Source organism: Amphimedon queenslandica, unplaced genomic scaffold (assembly GCF_000090795.2).
Source record: "Amphimedon queenslandica unplaced genomic scaffold, v1.1 AMPQUscaffold_13474, whole genome shotgun sequence".
Lineage (NCBI taxonomy): Eukaryota > Metazoa > Porifera > Demospongiae > Haplosclerida > Niphatidae > Amphimedon > Amphimedon queenslandica.
In genome coordinates this window covers 169,790-190,444 of record NW_003546290.1, presented here as the reverse complement: position 1 = coordinate 190,444, position 20,655 = coordinate 169,790, and the positions used below count along the sequence as shown (strand labels likewise).

General features: G+C 35.7%; 3 protein-coding genes and 1 long non-coding RNA gene across 4 annotated transcripts; 2 read left to right on the top strand and 2 right to left on the bottom strand.

The window, feature by feature from the left end:
• The first annotated feature begins 5,371 nt into the window (after nt 1–5,371).
• Nucleotides 5,372–6,083, top strand: LOC109580826 (uncharacterized). Its single transcript, XM_019994370.1, has 4 exons — nt 5,372–5,385; nt 5,444–5,833; nt 5,894–5,941; nt 5,995–6,083. The coding sequence occupies exons 2-4, from the start codon at nt 5,464–5,466 to the stop codon at nt 6,066–6,068; spliced, it is 492 nt and encodes a 163-aa protein (XP_019849929.1). The 5' UTR covers nt 5,372–5,385; nt 5,444–5,463; the 3' UTR covers nt 6,069–6,083.
• Nucleotides 6,084–6,724: 641 nt separating this feature from the next.
• LOC109580825 (uncharacterized) lies at nt 6,725–8,171 on the bottom strand. Its single transcript, XM_019994369.1, has one exon. It carries the CDS (start codon nt 7,951–7,953, stop codon nt 6,928–6,930), a length of 1,026 nt encoding a protein of 341 aa, XP_019849928.1. The 5' UTR covers nt 7,954–8,171; the 3' UTR covers nt 6,725–6,927.
• Nucleotides 8,172–8,280: 109 nt separating this feature from the next.
• Nucleotides 8,281–9,398, bottom strand: LOC109580828 (uncharacterized). Its single transcript, XR_002184388.1, has 2 exons — nt 8,417–9,398; nt 8,281–8,367 (listed from the first exon to the last, which is right to left on the bottom strand). It is a non-coding gene; the product is annotated as an uncharacterized LOC109580828 (long non-coding RNA).
• A 5,437-nt stretch (nt 9,399–14,835) lies between these two features.
• On the top strand, nt 14,836–20,540 carry LOC109580835 (uncharacterized). The gene is made up of 19 exons (XM_019994394.1): nt 14,836–14,945; nt 14,988–15,058; nt 15,302–15,368; nt 15,420–15,453; nt 17,032–17,118; nt 17,302–17,376; nt 17,435–17,515; nt 17,635–17,750; nt 17,817–17,910; nt 18,260–18,401; nt 18,762–18,853; nt 18,899–18,967; nt 19,066–19,147; nt 19,201–19,280; nt 19,523–19,597; nt 19,658–19,792; nt 19,860–19,921; nt 20,324–20,438; nt 20,481–20,540. Exons 1-19 carry the CDS (start codon nt 14,836–14,838, stop codon nt 20,538–20,540), a joined length of 1,647 nt encoding a protein of 548 aa, XP_019849953.1.
• The last annotated feature ends 115 nt before the right edge of the window (nt 20,541–20,655 follow it).

Here is a 20,655-nt window from a genome sequence, read left to right as displayed (position 1 = left end):
GCAATAATAATAATTCCATTTCAAATGCAGCTCTTCCATCACATCCTTCTATTGTAACTGTTTCACCATCAGCTGATTCAGAAACTTCTCTTTGAGCAGCCTAGCTGATGATCCCTGATCTCCCCATTGGACAGCTCCTCAAGCTCAAAGGGAACCTCTGCCTCCACTTTCTCTGAAGCCATGGCCATTTCACACTCCTTTCTTCCTATCTCAGGGAAAATAGCAGAAAAAATAAAAGGAGGGAAGTTAGTGGAAATGAATGAGCTGATGCCCGACAACACAACTCTCAAGTCCCAATGGGTGGATTGAAGCTCAGGCTCCAAATTAAAGCTAAGAGAAATTGAGGTGCTTCTGTCATGAACGTTCTATTTTTGGGGGTTTCTGGCAGTACTTACACCCAACAGAACAGCAAAGGAGCTCACTGCTTATGGGCAATCAGTGATCCACTTAATATTTAATTAGTATTTATCATTTTGTGATGGTGGAGTTGTAGAACTGCTTTCAGATAATGATAAAATTATTGAAGAGGACAAAGAGTATGAAACAGAGGAGCATTCATTCACAAATCCACCAGCTGTTGGGCAAATAATATCAGTGTTAATTATTTTAAATTCCTCTAGCTGTATCATTTGTTCAGAATCAGTGCATCATATTAGTGACATCCTTGCTAAGTGCTGTAAATGCCAGGGAACAATGAAAATGAAAGACAGACAGACAATAGTATAGTACCTATTCCTCGCCTACACAAAGCTGAGGAAGGCCAATAATGTGTTGCAATATTAAGCAGTCAGCAAAAATTCTCAAAATGAAAAGAACTGCTTCCTTACCGCAAATAATCAGCAACTAGAGGAATCATACCTGATGTAAAAGGTAATACAGTGTACAAGTCAACGGTTTCATCTGCCGAAGGAATTCTTGAACATTTTGATTAAGTAAAGCTGTATACTTGTATGATCCAGATAGTGCTAAGCAAGAACCGTTGAATACTCATCTTAAAACAATTGTGACTTGTTCACCTGATAACACTTGTTACTTTTTATTGTGATTTGTTTATACTGCAACCAATGTCATCAAAACAATTTAACAAAATGATACCAAACTATAGTGTAATAACTTAGGGTAGATTACACTTTACCAGCCACAAGCAAAATCGCCATTTTACCGTGTTTGTATTACAGGATGTGGCTACATATGTCTAAGCACCACATGCACATCTTACCTCATGTGATCTACAGGCAAAATGGCAACCAATTCTATTGTTACCAATGGAATGATACTAGATGACATTTATGCTATATGCAGCAAGACAAGAGAAGAGATAGGCAAATGGCTGAGAAGGGAAGGGGTGTTAGGAAACTTTACTTATCATGGCTGTCTTAAGTGCGATAATGGGAGGATGAGGCTGGGAAAGGACACTTCTTTTTCACGAGACTTCATAGTTTGGAGGTGCTCAGACCAGAAGTCCTGCAATAAGAAGGTCAGTATCAGGAAAGGTAGCTGGTGTGAGGGATCTCGTCTGACTCTAGAGCAGATTCTGAAACTGACTTACTATTGGATATGGCACTTGGAGCAAACAGGAAATGCCGCATTGGATCCAATTCTACCATTGTAGCTTGGTGCTATTTTGCTAGGGAGGTTGGTCTCACAGTGCTTGAGAGAGACAGTCAGCCTCTTGGAGGACCTGGAAAAGTGGTGGAGGTAGACGAGTCAAAGTTCGGTAAAAGGAAGTTTAATAGGGGATTGAGGGTTGATGGCCAGTGGGTTTTTGGAGGTATTGAAAGGGGATTGAAGAGGTGTTTCATGGTGACTTTACAGGACAGATCTGTTGCTACTTTGATCCCCTTGATTAAGAAGTATATTCTTCAGGGTACGAAAGTCATCACTAACTGTTAGAAGAGCTACAGTACCCTTCAACAGGAAGGATATATTCATGGGACTGTGAACCATGGTATAAAGTTCGTTAACAGTCAAACTGGGGATCACACCCAAACCATAGAGAGCACTTGGAGGGCAATTAAGCGATCTCTCCCTCGATCAGGTACTGTAACAGAGATGTACGATTCCTATATTACTGAGTGCATCTTTCGAAAACACTACCTGGAACAGGCTGATGATCGCTTTCTGACAATCTTAAAGAAGGCAAGGGAGGTCTATCAACCATTATTGACGTAAAGTCTCCTTTCACCCCTTCTCTTCTCAGCTCTTCAACCAGTTCTTTCATAATGTTACTGATATTCCTCTATTGAGACAATGGCAACTACCATTTTACCATTTCTTGGAGTTAGACTATTAAGGAGCAGTTCGTCAATTGTTATGGACAATGGAGAAGTTATATACAAATTAAGTTCAGGAAGTCCTAAGACGGATATCCTTCATTATCTGACCATGAAAATATCAGGCAGTATCCCTCATTCTATACCTTTGTGTTTTTGTGACAAGTCTGTGTAGTATGAGAAAGTGAAATATGATCCTATACATTATGCCTAAGCCAGACTTTGAAAACTGTATATGTGCAAGTGCTACCTACATATACACACAAAATGTACCACATGGCTACTGAGTCGAGATTTGAGACATGGCTGGCAAAAAAATTAATCTACTCTAAAAAAGTAGAAAGAGAGAAGTTAGTTTGTTATTAGAACATTAAAGGAGACACGAATAGTCATTTTGCTACAAGTGAAGAAAAGTTGCAAATCGTTGAGAGATGGCTGATGACAAGAAGAGGATGGAATCTTTAGAAATAGAAGGAACCTGCTCTAAAAAAGAGGCAAGTTCATTAGTTTGGCAATACAACAACTGAACAACATGAATATAATCATTCTGGTTCTGCTAGCATTTCCAACTAGCACCACCAATGCATTAAGACAATTATCATATGGTTATAAAATCGTGAAGTATTAAATATGTACAAGTACAATAAATAAATCCCTCATTCAAATGTTACATAGTTAATTATGGGTCAGTGTGTAATATTGGAATGGTATGCACAAGCCCCAGGTTGAGTGGCAGAAATAGAACACAAGGCCGAGGTCCAGAGTTGAGTGTGTACAAATCCAATGTTACACAGATTCTTTTTATAATGTTGGTGATCAAAAAGAAAGTGAATTATCCCCTCAGGTTCAGACTACTGCAAACATGCATAAGCAGGAAACTTAAGATCGAAAGCAATTTTTAGCAGTTGAAAAAACCACTAAAAGTTGGTAAATGTTTTTAGTGGTTTACCACCGCCAGTCCCAGTCCGGTCATCCCCGGGGGTACTACTACCACCAGTCCATGGCATCCTCTCTGCCACCGGCAGGACAAACCTCATTGCAGGAACTGAGGGCTGACAGAATTAATGAACTTAGAGCCATCAATAAAGAGATAGTAAGGTAACATTACATGTACCGAATGTTACTGTTATCTTAAATTTAGTACAAGAACAACCCCCTAAGAGGTTTAGGCCTAGGAGAGGAGCAACCACTAAAAACTACCCTTTTTGTAAAAGAAGAAAGGTTTCTTTAGCCTCAAAAGAAGAAAGGACTCTGGTCTTGAAGGCGAGCATTTTAAGCACATCAAAGAGAGTGTTAGAGATACAGCTGAAACCCGAGTAAAATATGGATAATGTAGACAATTGAGCCTCCTCCAGTGATGGAGAGCGTTTGAGGCATGTCAGTGAGAGGGCTGTAGAAATCACATCAAAGGGAGTTGTACTACAATAATTAAATAAAAATTTTAGGTTCTGGTCGTCCCACTATAAATACATATGAGGTCCTGAAAATAGTTGAAGAGCAGGTGCTATTAGATGATGAGACGACTGCTGTGCAGCTTCAACGGATTCTAGCCAACAAACACTACCCATTGTCACTGAGGACTATTTTATCTTCTCATACAAAGCTAGGATGGACTTTTAGAGGCAGTGCCTATTGCCAAATAATACTTACAATAAAACTAGGTGAGACAGAGCATTTACATGTGTATTTATGACCATTTAAGATAAAGAGGTTAACTTGTGCACAAGCTCATTTGCAAGAAGCTATCAATGATGAATTTAAGGATGTGATATGGACAGCTAGTGTGATGCTTGAATCTCACAGGAGAATTGTTGTAGGAAGGGAACCCAGCCAGAGCCTAAACCAAGATCATAGTATAAAAAACAGTATAATAGTTATTCAATGTACATGTTTGTGTAATTTCTATAGACCCAAGCATCCTGTTAAAGACACATGTACATGTATGAGCTGGGATTGGTTGGGAAGGGGAAGACTCCAATATTAGTCTTTAAATGCATGATGAATGTGAAAGTGTAAACAGTAACCAAACTGAGCTGAAGTTAGCTGGGCCAAACCAGGCCAGCATGGTTAGTACAGCAGGGCCAGCTCAGTCTGGTTCAGCACGGTTTGGCCCACCTATGTAGTGTAAACGCAGCATAAAACCATATACAGAGCACTGTTGTAGCTGCTCCTTCCCAAAACAAAACTCAAGTGCCAAGTTGCCAACCTTAATGGAAGCCTTCCAATATTACTTACAGTTGCAACATGCTTGGGGTACTTTTTAATCACTTTGTCCAGATCTAGTAGCACTTCAACTTCAGATTGCATAGCAGGAGAGTGCGATACTTCACTGAGTAGTGAAGATTTTACTGGCAATGATCCTGACACTGAATCTGGTACCACAGGTGCTTGCTTCGGTAAGACTTGCTTAGTTTTCTATAGTCGGTTTCAGTTGAGAAGAAACCATTTTTTTGTCACTAATGTTAGCGAATTGAAATTTGGTATTCATATCTTTCCTGTGAATGTTATTCCGTAAATATTCTAAACACGTGTTGTGCTTAATTAGTAGAAGTGGCATCCGCTTGCGCCATTGTGGAGGTATTGTGGAGGTCAAACTCAATGTGAGAGCTGTAGTCTGGCTGCTGTTATGGCACCTTCCTATATTTCTACGCTACCAGAAGTTGAAAAAAGCGATATGTACAAAAAAATCAAGGACATATCGAAGAAAAACTACGATGCAAGCGTGGATCCCTATGAAATAACTGATGGCTGGGTTGATGATATTAGCCTGTGGCCCCCAGTCGAGTATGGGTGTATATATACCTACTTAATAGAAACCCCAGGGCCATATACTAAGGAGAAGATGAAGGCATACAACAGTTTAGATGCATATAACTTCTATATAAAGTAAATAGTCACTGACAATTGAATGTGTATGAATATTTCATTGGTGTTGATGTAGTGGTTGGGTTCAGACTGTTTTTCTCTTCTCCTTTCCCTCTAATCCTGATGTGTGTGTTTTGAAAGCAAAGGTTCGTCCATCACAAAGGACTACAAATTTTCATCAAACATGGACAGCTGTCAAAAAGGAAGATGGCACTATTTTAACAGGACACTGTACATGTATGGCTGGGTAAACTGGCAATTTAAATCAATCATAATGATTTATTTACATTATATATTCCTAATAGATGTGGTGAAGTATGTTCTCATGTCGCTGCAATATTGTTCAAAGTGGAGGCTTGTATCCGCTTGGGGATTGCTGCAAAGACATGCACCTCGTTACCATGTGTATGGAATCAATCTTTTTCTACATTGGTATGCTTTTGGCTTTACACGTACTTTTCTAATTAATTGTATCTTTCAGACACTACCAAGCCCTGTCTTTCAAATTAATTTTGAGAAACCTAGGAAGAGATTTAGAAAAGAAGGGGAAACAGTCTCTCAGCCACAGAGGAATACTTTAGCCAACCCAAGAATTAGTGAAACAGTATTGCTGCAGGAGCTACACAAAGTGTGCCCCACAGCTGCTGTGTTTACAGTGAAGGCAGGCTTCCCTTGCCAGCAATTGTCAATGAGAGGTATGTTGTTGATTATAAGTACCTTGAAGTTCATTAAAATAACTTCAGAGTATTCAATAGATGATTCCGATGCAACCTTATCTGAGGAAGAAGAATCAAGTACAAGTGGTACGGTTGGCTGCTTTATGCATGATAATAATCATTGATGTTCTTTGTTTTAGGAGATGATGTGCAGTTATTGAAAGACAGTGATGATACAAGTGCACGTAATTTTAATCTCTTTCTATCTTTCTAATGTATCTATTGATTTTAAATCTATATTTATTCTCCATTGATATAGCTGATATGGATCCAGACCTACCACAAGTTTTGACGGATCTTTATGAACCAAGTGTGACCGCTGTGAACCTTCACAATGTGCGTTCTAGGACATTCATAAGCTTAACAGTCACACAGACGCAGGCAAAAAATCTTGCTGAAGCAACAACGCAACAGGCCAAGTCAGAAGTGTTGATAAATCATAGAAAAGGAAGAATTACTGCGTCACACATGCATAGTATATTACGGCATATGGGGAAACGATACCCAACTTCAATAGTCAAGAGCATAATGCAATATTATGCTGTGAATCCTAATGCTCAAGCTTTAAAGTGGGGGAGAGATCATGAGGAAGTAGCAAAGCAACACTATACCTCTCTCATGACAAAGGTTTTACATTATAGTTGTTACTGTTAAATTAATGTTATTGTAATCAAATCAATAATAATAAAGCGGAGGAAAGTAACTTAGAGAGGAAAATAACAGAGCCAAATGAGAGACGAGAAAGAGGAGTTACTGATAATAAAATAATAATATTACTTAAATACAATTGAACTGGATGTGTTAGTTAATGCAGCTGCTACGGTAAAAACTTTTTCAATTGTTGCTACATTTGTATCTGAAGGTCGTTTCACTAAAGTGATTGGAAGTACTCCCTGTAAAATTATATATTTGTTACGTAATAACCTAATTACTCTTTCGACATGAATTCGTAGCCGTGCCAGTTGTCTGGTTTTCTCAACTTCAGCCATTGATAGTTGTTTCTTGCCTCTTGTAAAGGCTGGAATTTCCAAATAAGCTCCTCGAATAGCCAAGTCATCTGCAATATTGAAACCTCAATCAGCCATTACTACATCGCCATACGATATCTTATCTAGAAATCCTGACTTCTGAGTTATGACCTTGTCCGAAACCCTTCCACCCCATACATTTGATATAAATGTTATAGAACCAGTTGGTGCTATGGAGATCAAAACTTTAAGAGTGTTATGTTTCTTGTACTGGCTGTATGTACAAGACCTTGATTCTAATGATAGCAATTTTTCTATGAAAATTTCGAAACAATCAATAATCGATATGACATTGAAGTAGTGCTTCTTGAACTGAATTGGAAGTGTTTCATACAGCTTCTCTCTATCAGGCCACACAATGAGTTGTTGTAATTCACGATACATTATGTCTAGCCATTTATGGAAAATCTTGGAAACATTAGACTCAGAAATGTTACTACGGCAAGTAATATCCTTGTAGAGCAACCCTAGCCTTAGTTTCGACAGCGTTATAAAAAATTCATCCTTTATAGACCAGAGAGGTGGTCTCTTTTTACTGATTCTTTTTTCCATAAATGGTTTTAATAACTTAAACAGTGTTTCAAAAAGGCTGTATGATGTCAGACCTGTATAAAATTGGGTCTTTTCATCGTTATCAAGAATCAATTCAGCACCAAACTTTGTTGTCTTAGCTGTGCTCAAGGAAACAAGCAGAGATGCAGCATGTTGAGTGGAACAGGCATAATAGGCATTTTGAATGGCCCCCATGTATTGCGAACATGAATCAAGTTGTCTCTTCAACGATTCATTCTCCGTCTTCAAATCAGCTACATCCCTCAACAAAAATTCATTATGTGCCTGCAGTTCACATACTTCATACGATAAATCTTCAACGATTCTAAATACAGCTGGGTCATCAGAAATTTCATGTTCCTCCACTGTTTCCTGTATATTGTGTCCTTGAAACGGTTCTTCATCTGTTATTCCCAAATCAAAGTCATTTTCAGCAATATCATCATCCTCTCCTGTTTCTGAGTCTCTCTCTACTTGTATATCCTCCTCATTCTCAATCACGTCATCACTCTGTAACATCTCGTTTCTGTCTAAATCTTCAAAATCAGCAAAATCGTCATCCACTCCTATTAATCTGTCTCTCTCTATATCCTCTTCATTCTCTATTGCTTCGCCACTTATCTCTCCTGGTACATCACATCTCTATCTAAATCATGCACAAAATCATCCAAGTCTTCACTTGCTTCTTCTTCTTCTTCTTCTCTCCTAACATGTACCTGCTCCTCAGTTTCCTGCAATGGAATCGCATCAAAACCTGTTTTGCATCTGGCCATTCCATGATATTCTGTTCACATGAGGCATTACATTTGCCACGACGAACACTGGCTCTTGCTGCTCGATTCATTCTTGATGTTGCAATGGATGGAGATACCTTGTTGAATTCAAGAAGTGTTGGTATATAGTTGTCAGCTTGTGGGTTTCTAGAATACTTCCCTATACAAGTGCAGCTAAAATGAACCAAATCATAAGACTAATCACTCACCATCAACAAAATGAGCACTACAAATTCTTGTGTAAATTGTTGGTTTCCATTTGACTCCCCGTTTTAAAGCTACTATCCAGGCTTTCCTTTGTTTCTTTTCCTTGGGAAACCTAAAGAAACTCTTTTCGGACTTTCCTGCTAGGTTTTTACAGCCTACAGCACGACAGTAGATAGGCACTGTGCACTGCTTATACCTCCAAAATGGAGGATTGAAATTTTTCGAAATTTTTTTCCTCATTAGCTACCAATACGGTATGTAATGAATCTCATTATTTTATTCACAAGAAAGACATGAATAGCTGCATAACTGGTTCTTCCGAAAATCCTTACCAATTTTTGAGTTTCTAGGTACTCTGGAAGGTTCTAAACGGGTTCTTCCGCTTGAGATGAAAGGAGCTGCTATGACGAATTGTGTGCGTCACTCCGATGAATATCATTTGCATCTCATTACATTTACTCAAAAATTAATGTTTTTTATTTAAAAAATAAAACAAAACATATCAAGCTCTCTAGAACTACAAATATTCAACCAGGAGCTTTTTCTCTAGAATAATTCTTGCTATATCACTCCACAGCCTTCTCAATCTTAGTTGTTGTTCAATTTCAGTACACTCATTGATTCAGCCGTATTCCGAGCTCTATACCAGCTAAAAACAGGCACCAAAAACAAGAAAAGGATAGATGGAGGTAGCAGCAACCACTGTAGAGGTACAATAGATAGTAAAGTAAGTTAAAGGAGAAGAAACGCTGGAAGAATGACAGAGCTTGCAGATTGCAGCCATGTTTGGGCGGGGCTACACGTGACGTTTTAATGACGAAAATATTAATTTACTTCCGTTTCTTCTCAACTGAAACCGACTATAAAAAGATCTAACTAATACATGTACACTATCCTTGCATGCCTTTCTTTACCCTGTCAATACAGGTAATTTGAGAGTTCACAGTCTCTTCCAATTCCTTAACTGTATTATTAAGATGATTATACCACAAAGCACATTAAAAATAGATCATATACATGTAAGTAGCAGATTTGTTTCTTTATCCTTGCGGTGCTGGATCTAGTATCAGCAGTAGTAACAAAGAAATAACTATCATCAGCGCTACTACTAGACAAGAGAGTAGTGAAGACCAGTTGGAGCAAAGTGCAAAATCACATGTCAACAATAACTGCGCATGAGTGAAGATTCAACTAATTGCATGGAAAGTAATAAAACGAAATACACCATCAACAACAGGTAGCACAGAGCAGCTACTTACATGTAGCTTTTTCATTGCATTATACTGTATATTAAATTTTCTGTTAAAGTAAATACTTTGCAAGCCATGCACATACTGTACATGTCAGTATTTAATATACAGACTCCAGTATCAAGAATGCTGATTAATTATTCTATACCAACCATCAAGTCACAAATTTGACTAATGTAAATGGAGCTTTTTCTTACTGGGATGCAAAGGCTAACTATAATGGGAAGTAATTGCATTATGAAACCTCCAAAACAACTAACAATCAAGACAATAGAGTTACTAGCGGTTAAAATGCATTAACTTTCATTACAAATTCAATGTAAATGTACATGTACAACTAACTTATTTCCATTATTGCTCTCTTTAAATTCTACAATTGGTGCTACCATTCTCTCCCTCTCTTCATCTATACAATAGCTGACATCTAATATACTCAGAAATCCATTTTAGCTGGTACCAATATATCATGAGTTTCTAGGAGATCTATTAGAGTGAAAGAAGTACAGTATAATCTTTATAGTACAAACAATCCTGATAAGAACTTCTTTATTCAGGAAACTATTCTTTTGTTACGCCTTAAAGGAAAAACTTAAACAAAGTACTTGTGAAGTGGGGAAACCTCTGTAATTAAGACAGGGAGTATACATGGTACAAATTGTGTTTCAAAAAGAACATTGAGGACAGGTGCTAGAATGCTGCAAAAGTCATGGCAGCCATTTTGAAGTGGGGTGAATCCTACTTAGTAACGCTACCGCGTTACTAATAGCAGTACCAACAATTGTGTTCAAAAAAGGCTAAAATGTACATATATGAATGTACATGTGTTTTATTGATAGTATAATGCATCTACATTCTACACAAAGTAATTATCACTAAAATTTGGTACCCGCTTTCCTGACAAAAAGTGGTCCCTCAACCATATAATTTGAATGAACTAAACACTAAACCCAAACACTAAAATCTAGCTCTAAATGCTAAAATTGTTAACCTGACCACTTTTAACCATAATATGGCATGACGCCTCAGATTTAATTGTTCTAATAATTTAAAAAATTAACCTATCATTGAATGGTCTTTCAATTCTTTTTAAAACCTTGAGAGTCCAACACAAACATTAGAGATAGGAAGCCCTACACAAAATGTAATTCATAGTTCAATCATACCGGTAACTTACTGATCTGAAGACATGGTGAGGGTGTGGTCTGGTTGAATACCGGTACATGACTTAACAATCCCTATTTTATTTACTTCACTATAGTAAGACTAAGTAAAAGGTCTTTTTCGTGCTTGATTCCATCTTATTTATGCCTTCCTAGACTAGTCGGCGGGCCTGAGGGTCAGGCTCCGCCTGACTATTCCTAGACGGGTAAAATACTGCTAAAAGCTGAACCCAAGTTCCCGAGTTCCGTGGTGCTCGACTGCTCGGACGGAATTACGGAAGTGAACTGAAATCCGCTAATTGGCGCCAAATCATTGAAATCATTCAAATCAAATCGTCTTCTTTTAATTTGTTGCCTCCTCTGTTGAGGAGAGTACCACCTTAGTGGGAAAGTTAAAGTTAGTGGGAATGGATACAGGAAGCCCGATGAGCTCTTAGATCAGAGATGTAGAATAAGATCTGGGTTTGGGATCACGTGGCAACAAGTAAAATGGCTAATAGATCTACAAGGACACCTTTATAGGTTTTTCAGTGGCGGCATACAGAAGTTTCGAGATAGAGCCTCTTTTCCAAGTGACAAGTTTTTTTAGCATGGCCATGGCCACACAGTTAAACCATACGTTCTGAGCGTTCACACATAGAAGTTCATCCTGGATTGGATCTTAAATGAGGACGTTTCTAAACACAAAGCAAAAGTCCTGAAGCTGTCTATATGTAATCCCACAACCCAGTTAAAAGATGAGACTGAAGTGCTACATTTTGTCAGTCAAAAGAAATGATATTGTCATGCACAATGACATGAGTTGTTGTGTTAAAACATTTAGGAATTGGTTCAAGGAGGACATGGTGGGGGTACCAGACATGTGGGTGAAGAAAAATATAATTGTTGTAACAAATGATAATTTAACAGAAGACAAAGAGACTTTAATTGATACTCAATCGTTTGAAGATAAAGAAAAGTCCTTGAAAAACAGTATTGTGGCTATTGCCACCTATTAACAAAGGCCATCGTAAGTTCATAACAAAATAAAATTTCACTGGTGCATATTAACCAGGTATCTTTTAGGTTTGCCTTTTATCATTGTCAGATGATGTATTATTGTCGGATCTGAATATTTTGATGACACAAGAAACATTGAATTTGCAGACTCAGCTTGAATGTGCTTTCTTTAATTATACATTACAAGTGAGCTCTATCCATTGTGTGTAGTGTATAATTTTCATGGGTTTCATATTTCATGATTTATCAGTTTGTATAGATGTTGATAGTTTACATATCTTGTAAGCTTGTACCCAGCCATCACTATGTCCATCTTGGTTTTTAAAAGTATCCTTACTAAATATGTTTCTAACATTACTAATGTAATGCAACCTTGCATAAAAGAATTGCAATTAGGGCTAAGACAAAGTTTCCAAAGCTGAGAAATGAGCATTCATTTACTTAGGGACTACAGAAGCTGCTGTATGAGCATGTATTTACTCAAAAATACTATCCTTCTCATCTCTGCTCCACTTTTAGTCTTTCTCTTTTGCTAAATGTACCTCTCACTTTTAACTCTACATCTGCCTTGTTTTGATTGCTCCAATACTGTATAGCAGGAAATTTTGGAGGGAATTAAATTTGGCAAATTTGGTATTTTGATAGCCATTCATGAAAATATTTTGAGCCATTGTCTTCATGCTCAATGGCATGTGGCACTAATTAGCCAAATTAAAATTTGTCAATCATCAAAATTTGGCAATTCGTCAAATTTAACTCCCTCCAAACTTTCCCGCTGTATAATATATGATGTCTGTTTTATCATTTATAGTCTTCTCTCTCTTTCTCACTTGGTACACCAATTTTTTGCCTAGTCTTTCTTGACTCTATTTTACCTAATTTAATGCAATTACTTCACTGTAAATCCACTTTCCTCTGTTATGTATGCACCAGTAATGTAGTTGATTACTTAATGCTTTTGCATTCCGCACAATGAGCACATACATGTTTATGTTCATATCAAAAATGTATGTCCCAGGCCTACATATACATATATGTCATTGAAGTAGTTATATCAACCATTGCACACAGAATAGCATTATACAGTTACTATTGTTGCTTTATTCAAAAGACAGGCTAACATAGTGAACATAAGCTTGCAATAAAGTGCATACACATGTACATGTAAATTTTTAAAACAGTATTTCCTACTCTTCATACGATCATTAGCAATTCTAATTATTCTAATCAAGTAATCCAATGAGCTTGGACTTTGTGATTTAATGTTTCCTTCCCTTTCCTCCAACAGAAGTTAAACATTTCCTTCTCTTTTAAACTAATTAACATAATTGCAATATCATGATATCATGCACATCAAAAGAATCACCATTGCCATCTGAGAACACTATTTTGCATGGCTATGAATATACAGTGTACTGTCACAATATAGTTGTGTATTTTGTGTAGTACCTCTAGCTACAACCGTCCATTTCAAAGAATTGACTATCTTTTGCAACACCTTTTTTGTGCTTTCGTTTTTCTCTCTACCATATACCATGAAATTTATGCAATAAAAAATTTTCATTAATCATGCAATTGTAAGATTTCATAAAAATAAGTTTTTGGAATAGCTTGCAAACTGCACTAGAGCTGCAGATTTTTACGATGGAGCAAAAATCGCAAAATTTGCAAAAAAAATTGTTGCATAAATTTTATGGTGTATGACTGTATGTATTGATATTGTACTGTGCCATAGTTAACTCCATTGCATAATTTAAGATCGCAAAATTCTGGATCTCCATTGCCACATGGTGCTGTATTTTGCAAGCTATTTATGAAAATTAATTTAATGAAATCTTAGAATTGCAGGGTTTGCAGAATAATTTTCGCTGAACTGTCATGGTTTACAGTAGTAGCACTATTGTAGGGCATGGTATGACTAATCGTCTATTAATTTACATGTATCTCACTTTGACTTCTCAATTCCAAACTGCTCCAGCTCACCAGAAATGCATGCTAGCACTATGAAATGTGGGCATGATGCTATTGTCATATTGATTGATATTTTTTGTTTATACCATATAGCGCTTAAATTTGGCGGAGTTTTATTTTGGTGATTGGCAGTTTGCAAGCAGAATCACCAATATTAAAACTGCCAATCATTAATGGACATGCTCAGTAATGCACATGTACACAAAAATCGCCAAATTAAAAACCGCCAATTACAATTTTACAGCAAAATCATCAAAATAAAGCACCACCAGAGTAAAGCACTATACGGTATTTCATTTTCAGCATTCTGAATCACACTGAATTAATACGTTTTAATTAATGTATTCTAACTTGAGATGCATTACTTCAAAGCCCTCCCTTTTTAATTCTTTCTCTCTTGTTTTCTCTTATAGTGATGTGTGCTACACAAAAGAAAGTTGTGACTTTTTCATTACTGACTAGTAGTCTTATGCTCTAGCTCCTCCCTCCATGAAACTGACTGCCTACATCTGCTCTCTCATGAGCTATGGTAAAATGGTAAGAAAAATTTGTTTATAAGGCATATTATAATTATTGTGCCTCACCAACATACTTTCTTTAGATGTGTATATGTACTGCAGTGCAGTCTAAGGCTAAAAAATTCAAACTTAATTATTATTGTATTGAGCTAGTCTGCATGCATGTACATGTACAATGTACATTATAATTTTTAAAAATATGTTAGACCTACGTGTCTGAAAGTATGATGTGTATACATGTATTTGTAGCATTTTGGTATGCATTCATGTAACTTCCTGCCTTTACTCCTATTTTGAATAGAAAAATTATTATTGAGTGCTGCTACTATTACATGTACATGTGTAATTGTTAGTGATTCTTGTTATAAAGAAGAGGCAATTAATATTAATAACTTCCACTGGAAAGTCCCTCCTTATATGCATTCATCTGATTTTATAATTTTATTTTATAGCTTCCTGCAATCCTGCTGTCTATAAAAGAGTTGATGTACAGTGCAGAATTTGTGTATTACTTTTGTTGAGTATGGCTACGCTTGCTGAGGCAGGCCATGGCTCTCTGCACTTTGGTGATACTGTTCTTTTTCTTATTAAGACAAAAGATTATCAAGGCTATGTTTACTCTGAGCTTTCAAGGTAAATGAAATTATAGCTTAATCTCTTTATATGACTTTTTAGCTCTCCCTTTTTAACTGTGTATAACTTGAAAGAGCATAATGAAAAGAATCCAGATTTTCCAAACATTGCTTGTAAGTTGAATTTCTGCATGCAGTAATGCAGGTAACATTAGCTACCATCAATATTGCTTACTTTGTAATGATATGCATAGTGAGTCTTGCATAGTCAGCACTATATTAATGTGTAAATAATGATTATCACTGGTTGTTCATGTTTATTTGCAATAATAATGTTAGCATAAGTGGGTCATTTATTTTTGAATGCACAGTGAAATGTGTAAATGACCATAACTTTATGACAAATTATTATTACAGTTGCTTCTTTTAAAATAATGGCTCCGAACAAATACAAGGCAAAGCAGCAACTAAAGCAGGCCCAACTGTGAGTTACACACACAGTTTAAAGCCCATTACTCTATAATTTATTTTACAGAGATCCTGAGAGTCAAGAGTATCGCAATGCCTTGGTAAGTTGAAGTAGATGTACTTTACACGTACAGTTTGATCGCTATAGTACATATATTTATTAATTCTTTACTCGCATGATCTTGCATGTTGATTGCACTATAAAGTTTTCAATTTACACTATAGCTGGAAATATTGTATTACAATACTGAGGGTCAATTTTATATCTACATAAATGAGCATGTCTATAGTACATACATGTACTATAGACATACTTTACAGCAGGATTCTTCTATTCAGCCAGACATTTTAATCTCTAAGCTCCAAAAATGAGATTTAAAATTGCAAGAAAAGAGTAGAATAATGCGCTAAGGGAAAATAAAATGCACAAACTTGTAGTTGACCTAGAAACCTGCTCTATGCAATACTTTGTAACTTAATTTGTCTAATAAATGCAGTGTTAATCATTGAAGAGAAACTAACTGTTTGTATTCTCATTTTAATTTTATTGTCATCAGTGCAGTCATCTTACATGTACATTACATAAAGCATCATTTCATTAAAAAGGGTCATTTTCTTTCCTTCCATTGCCAAACTTTTAAACAGTAACCATACCCATGTACATGCAGTCATGCAAATTAAACATGTATTTGTTAAAATCTTATAAGCTTTTCCTTTTCCTTAAAGTATTTTGATTAGCTAGCAGGAGTTGTCCTCCGTGACCTTTGTAATTACATAATTAAAGCACATTTCCTTCCCTTTCCTCCAGTAAAGGCAAACATTTCCTTACCACTAAATTAATTGGCATTTATGCGCGTGCTATGATTTCATACCTACATGTACATGTACATTGTACGTCTCACAAAGTGTACATGAACTTGCAGTTGCATCTCAAGCTTTACATTTGAAATGGTCTCTTGTGATAAATGTAACTACATAATTATTATAATGCAAGGAGAAAACAGAAAAAAACAGAATCAAGAAAATAAAATTTTGTTGATTTTAATTTAAAAGTAAAGGAGATACGATGTAGTTTGTATGTGGTTTAATAAAATCTGTGGAAGTGGGAAAATGGGAGTAAATGTGAGTGAAACCAAGAAAGGAATGAGTCAAGTTATTGTGGTTACTATTAACTTTGACATTTTAATTAAATTTTTTGCTATTTAACTGATTTGGTGGCTATAGTCTGCCATTTTTATACCAATTTACCAGAAGAATGTAAAACATTAAGGGCCGGGCTCACCCTTGTAGATGAAAAAGCAGAATCTCTACCTTATGTTGCTGCCAGAAACTCTGTCTTTTGCTTTAAGGCCTTGCTACACTGATTTTGAGATTGTGTACCTGTACTTACATATATACCTATATGCTCTTGCTCCACTCATCTAAGTGGTTTTTCCCAATTATTGTCATTATTTTAGATTAATCATATGACATTTATTTGTTAACTTGTGTGAGCATTAATTTGTAATAGTATTTTCCAATGTAATAGTATATTTTAGTAATACATGTAATGTGCATGTCACTATAATGTATTTCCTTATAGTCTAAATCAATTACTGTAAATACCATCACATGATATCATACACATCAAAAAGGCGCATTCTGCTTTGTTCATAAGATCTAATAATTTTTGTTTGTAGCGTGCTTTTAAAACCGAGGAAGCAGAAAATAAGCTTGAACAGAAGAGGCATTTTGGCAGTCGAGTTTTATATGGTGATTCAATTCAAGTGAGCCAAAAAATACTCTTGATAACTACATGTATTCCCTTCATTCTTTTTTTCTATTTTGCTGTATCTCTTCTTTATATATTATTTATTTTCTTTATCTTTCTCCTGCTTCCCTTTATGTATCCATGATTTACTATCATGTCTATTTCATTTATCTCTCCCCTCCCTCCTTTCTCTCTCTAGCTTCAACATGTTGCTTCAAAAAAGTTTGTCAAAGTTTGCTCTGAAGCTTCAAAGACAGAGAGCAACAACTTGCTTGTAATACTAATAATGTTATGTAAAATGTGTAGCTGACTCTAATTTAACATATACATAGGTCAGTTTGTCTGAAGAGAATTTTGAAGAATGCATTTTTAAGATATTACCACGTTACAAAGTTCGATCAGAAGGAGATGAAGTAAGTACATATGCATACACGTGTTCATTTAGCATATGCATGTACATATACTTGTTTGATTCATTTATTAATTGAAAACTCATTACAATTAATACTGCATGGTGCATGTATACTTATAGGTTAGGTATAATGATCAGTTGAAGATTGAAAATATTAAGAATCAGGGACAGTACCTGCACTGTAGTGGACCGAATCACACACTGGGAACTGCAAAATTCAATGTCCTTACTGACTGGTATGTGTATAGGATTTATCATATTTAAAATTGTACTAATTCTTTTAATATGTTCTCCTTTTATAGTTTTGAGTTAAACTTGTCAGCAACAGAATCAGCTTTAACTCTCATTCCTCATTACTCCCCTTTTGTAAACAAGCATCCTGACAAGGCACTCAGAGTAAGGCTTCTATTTTCTATTATCAATTTATTATGTTAATTGCTTACATTAAGTAATGTACTGTATATAATTTTTGTCATACCCCAGTTGTCATTTTTATTTACCTGTGTTATTGCCATTATAGTAAATATTGTGACAACAAGAGAAAATAAAATACATGTAGGTTTTGAAAAATTGAGAAAGATATAGCCATAATGATGTCATTTAAAACTCTGTCAGTTAGTAATGAATTTCCTATCTTGAAACCTACAAATTCTATTACTTTTGCTGATTTTATTTACTCCTTATTTTTGTTTGTGTACTTTTATGCAAATACATGTACATGTACATGTATGTATTTATTGCATAGGCTGGTACTTGTGTGAGGTTATTTCATAAAGAGGATGAATGTTACATTGTTGCTGAAGGATCATTTGCTTTTGCTAAAGAATCATTTGCTTCCCTTAAAGAAACAATAGGTGATAAAAGGAGTGATCCTATCATTGAAGATGGTATGTCAAAGCATTGTGGTAAAAATTGTGGCATTGCATGTCCATTGTTTTTTGGTTAAATTTATTACTGTTTTATTTAGTACATGTACTTGTATATGAATAACTTTTTTAATTGTGCTTAGTCCATTGCCGAGTGAGAAGAGTTGACTCAAGGAAACATGCTGCACCTTCCACCTCCTCTAACACTTACTGGCAGATTGAAAAACAGGAAGACCCTAGAAGTGGTGGGTTTGAACTACATGCATGTACATGTACATGTATACTTAGAATTTTGATTTCATTATTTTTATATTCACAAAATAATGTAGATGTACATGTACATCCTAGTTTCTCATTACTAACTGTCTTTATATTGACTAGGTGATGTCATTGCATGGAGGGACAGGTGCAGGCTCAAGCATCTTCCCACTAGGTGTTATTTAGCAGTTGTGGAGGATATGGGTCAATGGAAAGTATGTGCCATTGATGTATTAAAATAATTTTTATCATAAACATAGGTCACTTTGAAAGAAAAGACAAGTGATAATGATTTGGACACAATCTTCAGCTTTTCTCCTCTTATAGAGGTACATACATGTACATGTACATGTACATGTACGTCATGTACAGACATGCATGTACTCTATGATTATCGTGAACTTTGCTATTGTTTTGTATCTTGTAGGAAGGTGAGGAGGTACTGTTAGAATCTTATGCTCTCATTCAGCATCGTCGCAGTGGACAATGGCTTCATTTAGAAAAGAAAAGTAATAAAGACTCCATATACTCACTACTGATGTCTTAAATATATGCAATGTAGATTCTTACACAAGGAAAGGCTTTGATCCTAAAGCTGAAGGTTTGGCTGGTCTAGAGTGGGACTCTGCTGAACTATTAATGGTAAAGACTTCTTACATGTACATGTATGCATCATCATATTCTATTATTTCTAGCTCGCTACAAGCAAAGATAGAGGAGACTATGACTCTTTCACATTGCAAGAGGTACTGTTCAATATACATCTAGTAGTACTATGCATCTACAATAAGTACTATAGTATTAGCAAGCATATACTCTTAATAGTACTACTACTATTAGTATTTTGTGTGGTACATGCTTTTTAATTTATTATTTATGCTTAGGTGACTGAAGATTTGGTAGACAGGTTCAACTATGTGGCTGGTATAGTTCCTATGCTTTCTGGATACATTAAACAAGTACAGCAATTAGTATATTGTACATACATGTGTACTGAAACTACTGTTGTATTTTAATAGCTTCACAGTAAGACAGAAGGCAAGCAGAAGCAGTTGGTGCGAGTGAAGAATGCATTGGTTGATTTAAAAAATTGGATAATAGATGATAAGGAGAGAAATACAAAAAACAATCAGAAGCTTCTTAGAAATTTGAGGGTAATAATAAACGCTTCACCACATGTTGGTAATATTGTCCTATTTACCTACATGTGTTTACCTACAGGTACTTGAGCAACTTCATGAGATTCTAAAATTTGCTGAAGATGGTACTTTCAAAGGATCAAGGTACAGTATGTGTATGTGTCCCTAGAATCAGTGACAGTTTATCACATGACTATAATGATTTGTGGCACCCTAAATCAAGTATAGTGGGTTTATTTCTTTCTGGCAAATTTTCTCAAATTTATTGATTCTTATAATGCACAAACTCCCCTTCATTATTCAACCCTCAAATTTGGAACCAAAATAAAATCAGCAAATTTACCAGTAGCATAATAGTATTAGAATTTTGAAAAAAAGATAGCAATATGCAGCAACATTTGTAGTACTAGCCACATGTATAAAAAATAAATGTGTGTTTACTTTATAATTGTATATAATTAGTTAAGCATCAGTACTTGTGTTTCTATAGCCTGTATCTATAGTGGCAGTATCATAGTTTCAACATTTGTTTTTTTCCTCTTCTAGTCTTCATATTACTATTTGTCGTGAGTGTTACAATGTTATAAAGACATTCCTTGAAGGAGACAGTCGCAAGAATGAAAACTATCTCGCTCAGTTTATAGCATTCTTTCAGCAACATGTAAGATTTCTTATGATAGTTTTGTTCATTAATGAGCTTTAGGTTCGGAAAGAACTTAATGCTGAAGAAGTTCTGGTTGAAATTGTTCAAGACAATATGTGAGTGCACATGCATTGGTTTTAATGTGTAGTATTCTCATTGATTAATGTTATGTTATGCAGCACTATTGTGTCAAAGATGGCAGACACACAGCTGGGCCACATGATCGACCAGTTTT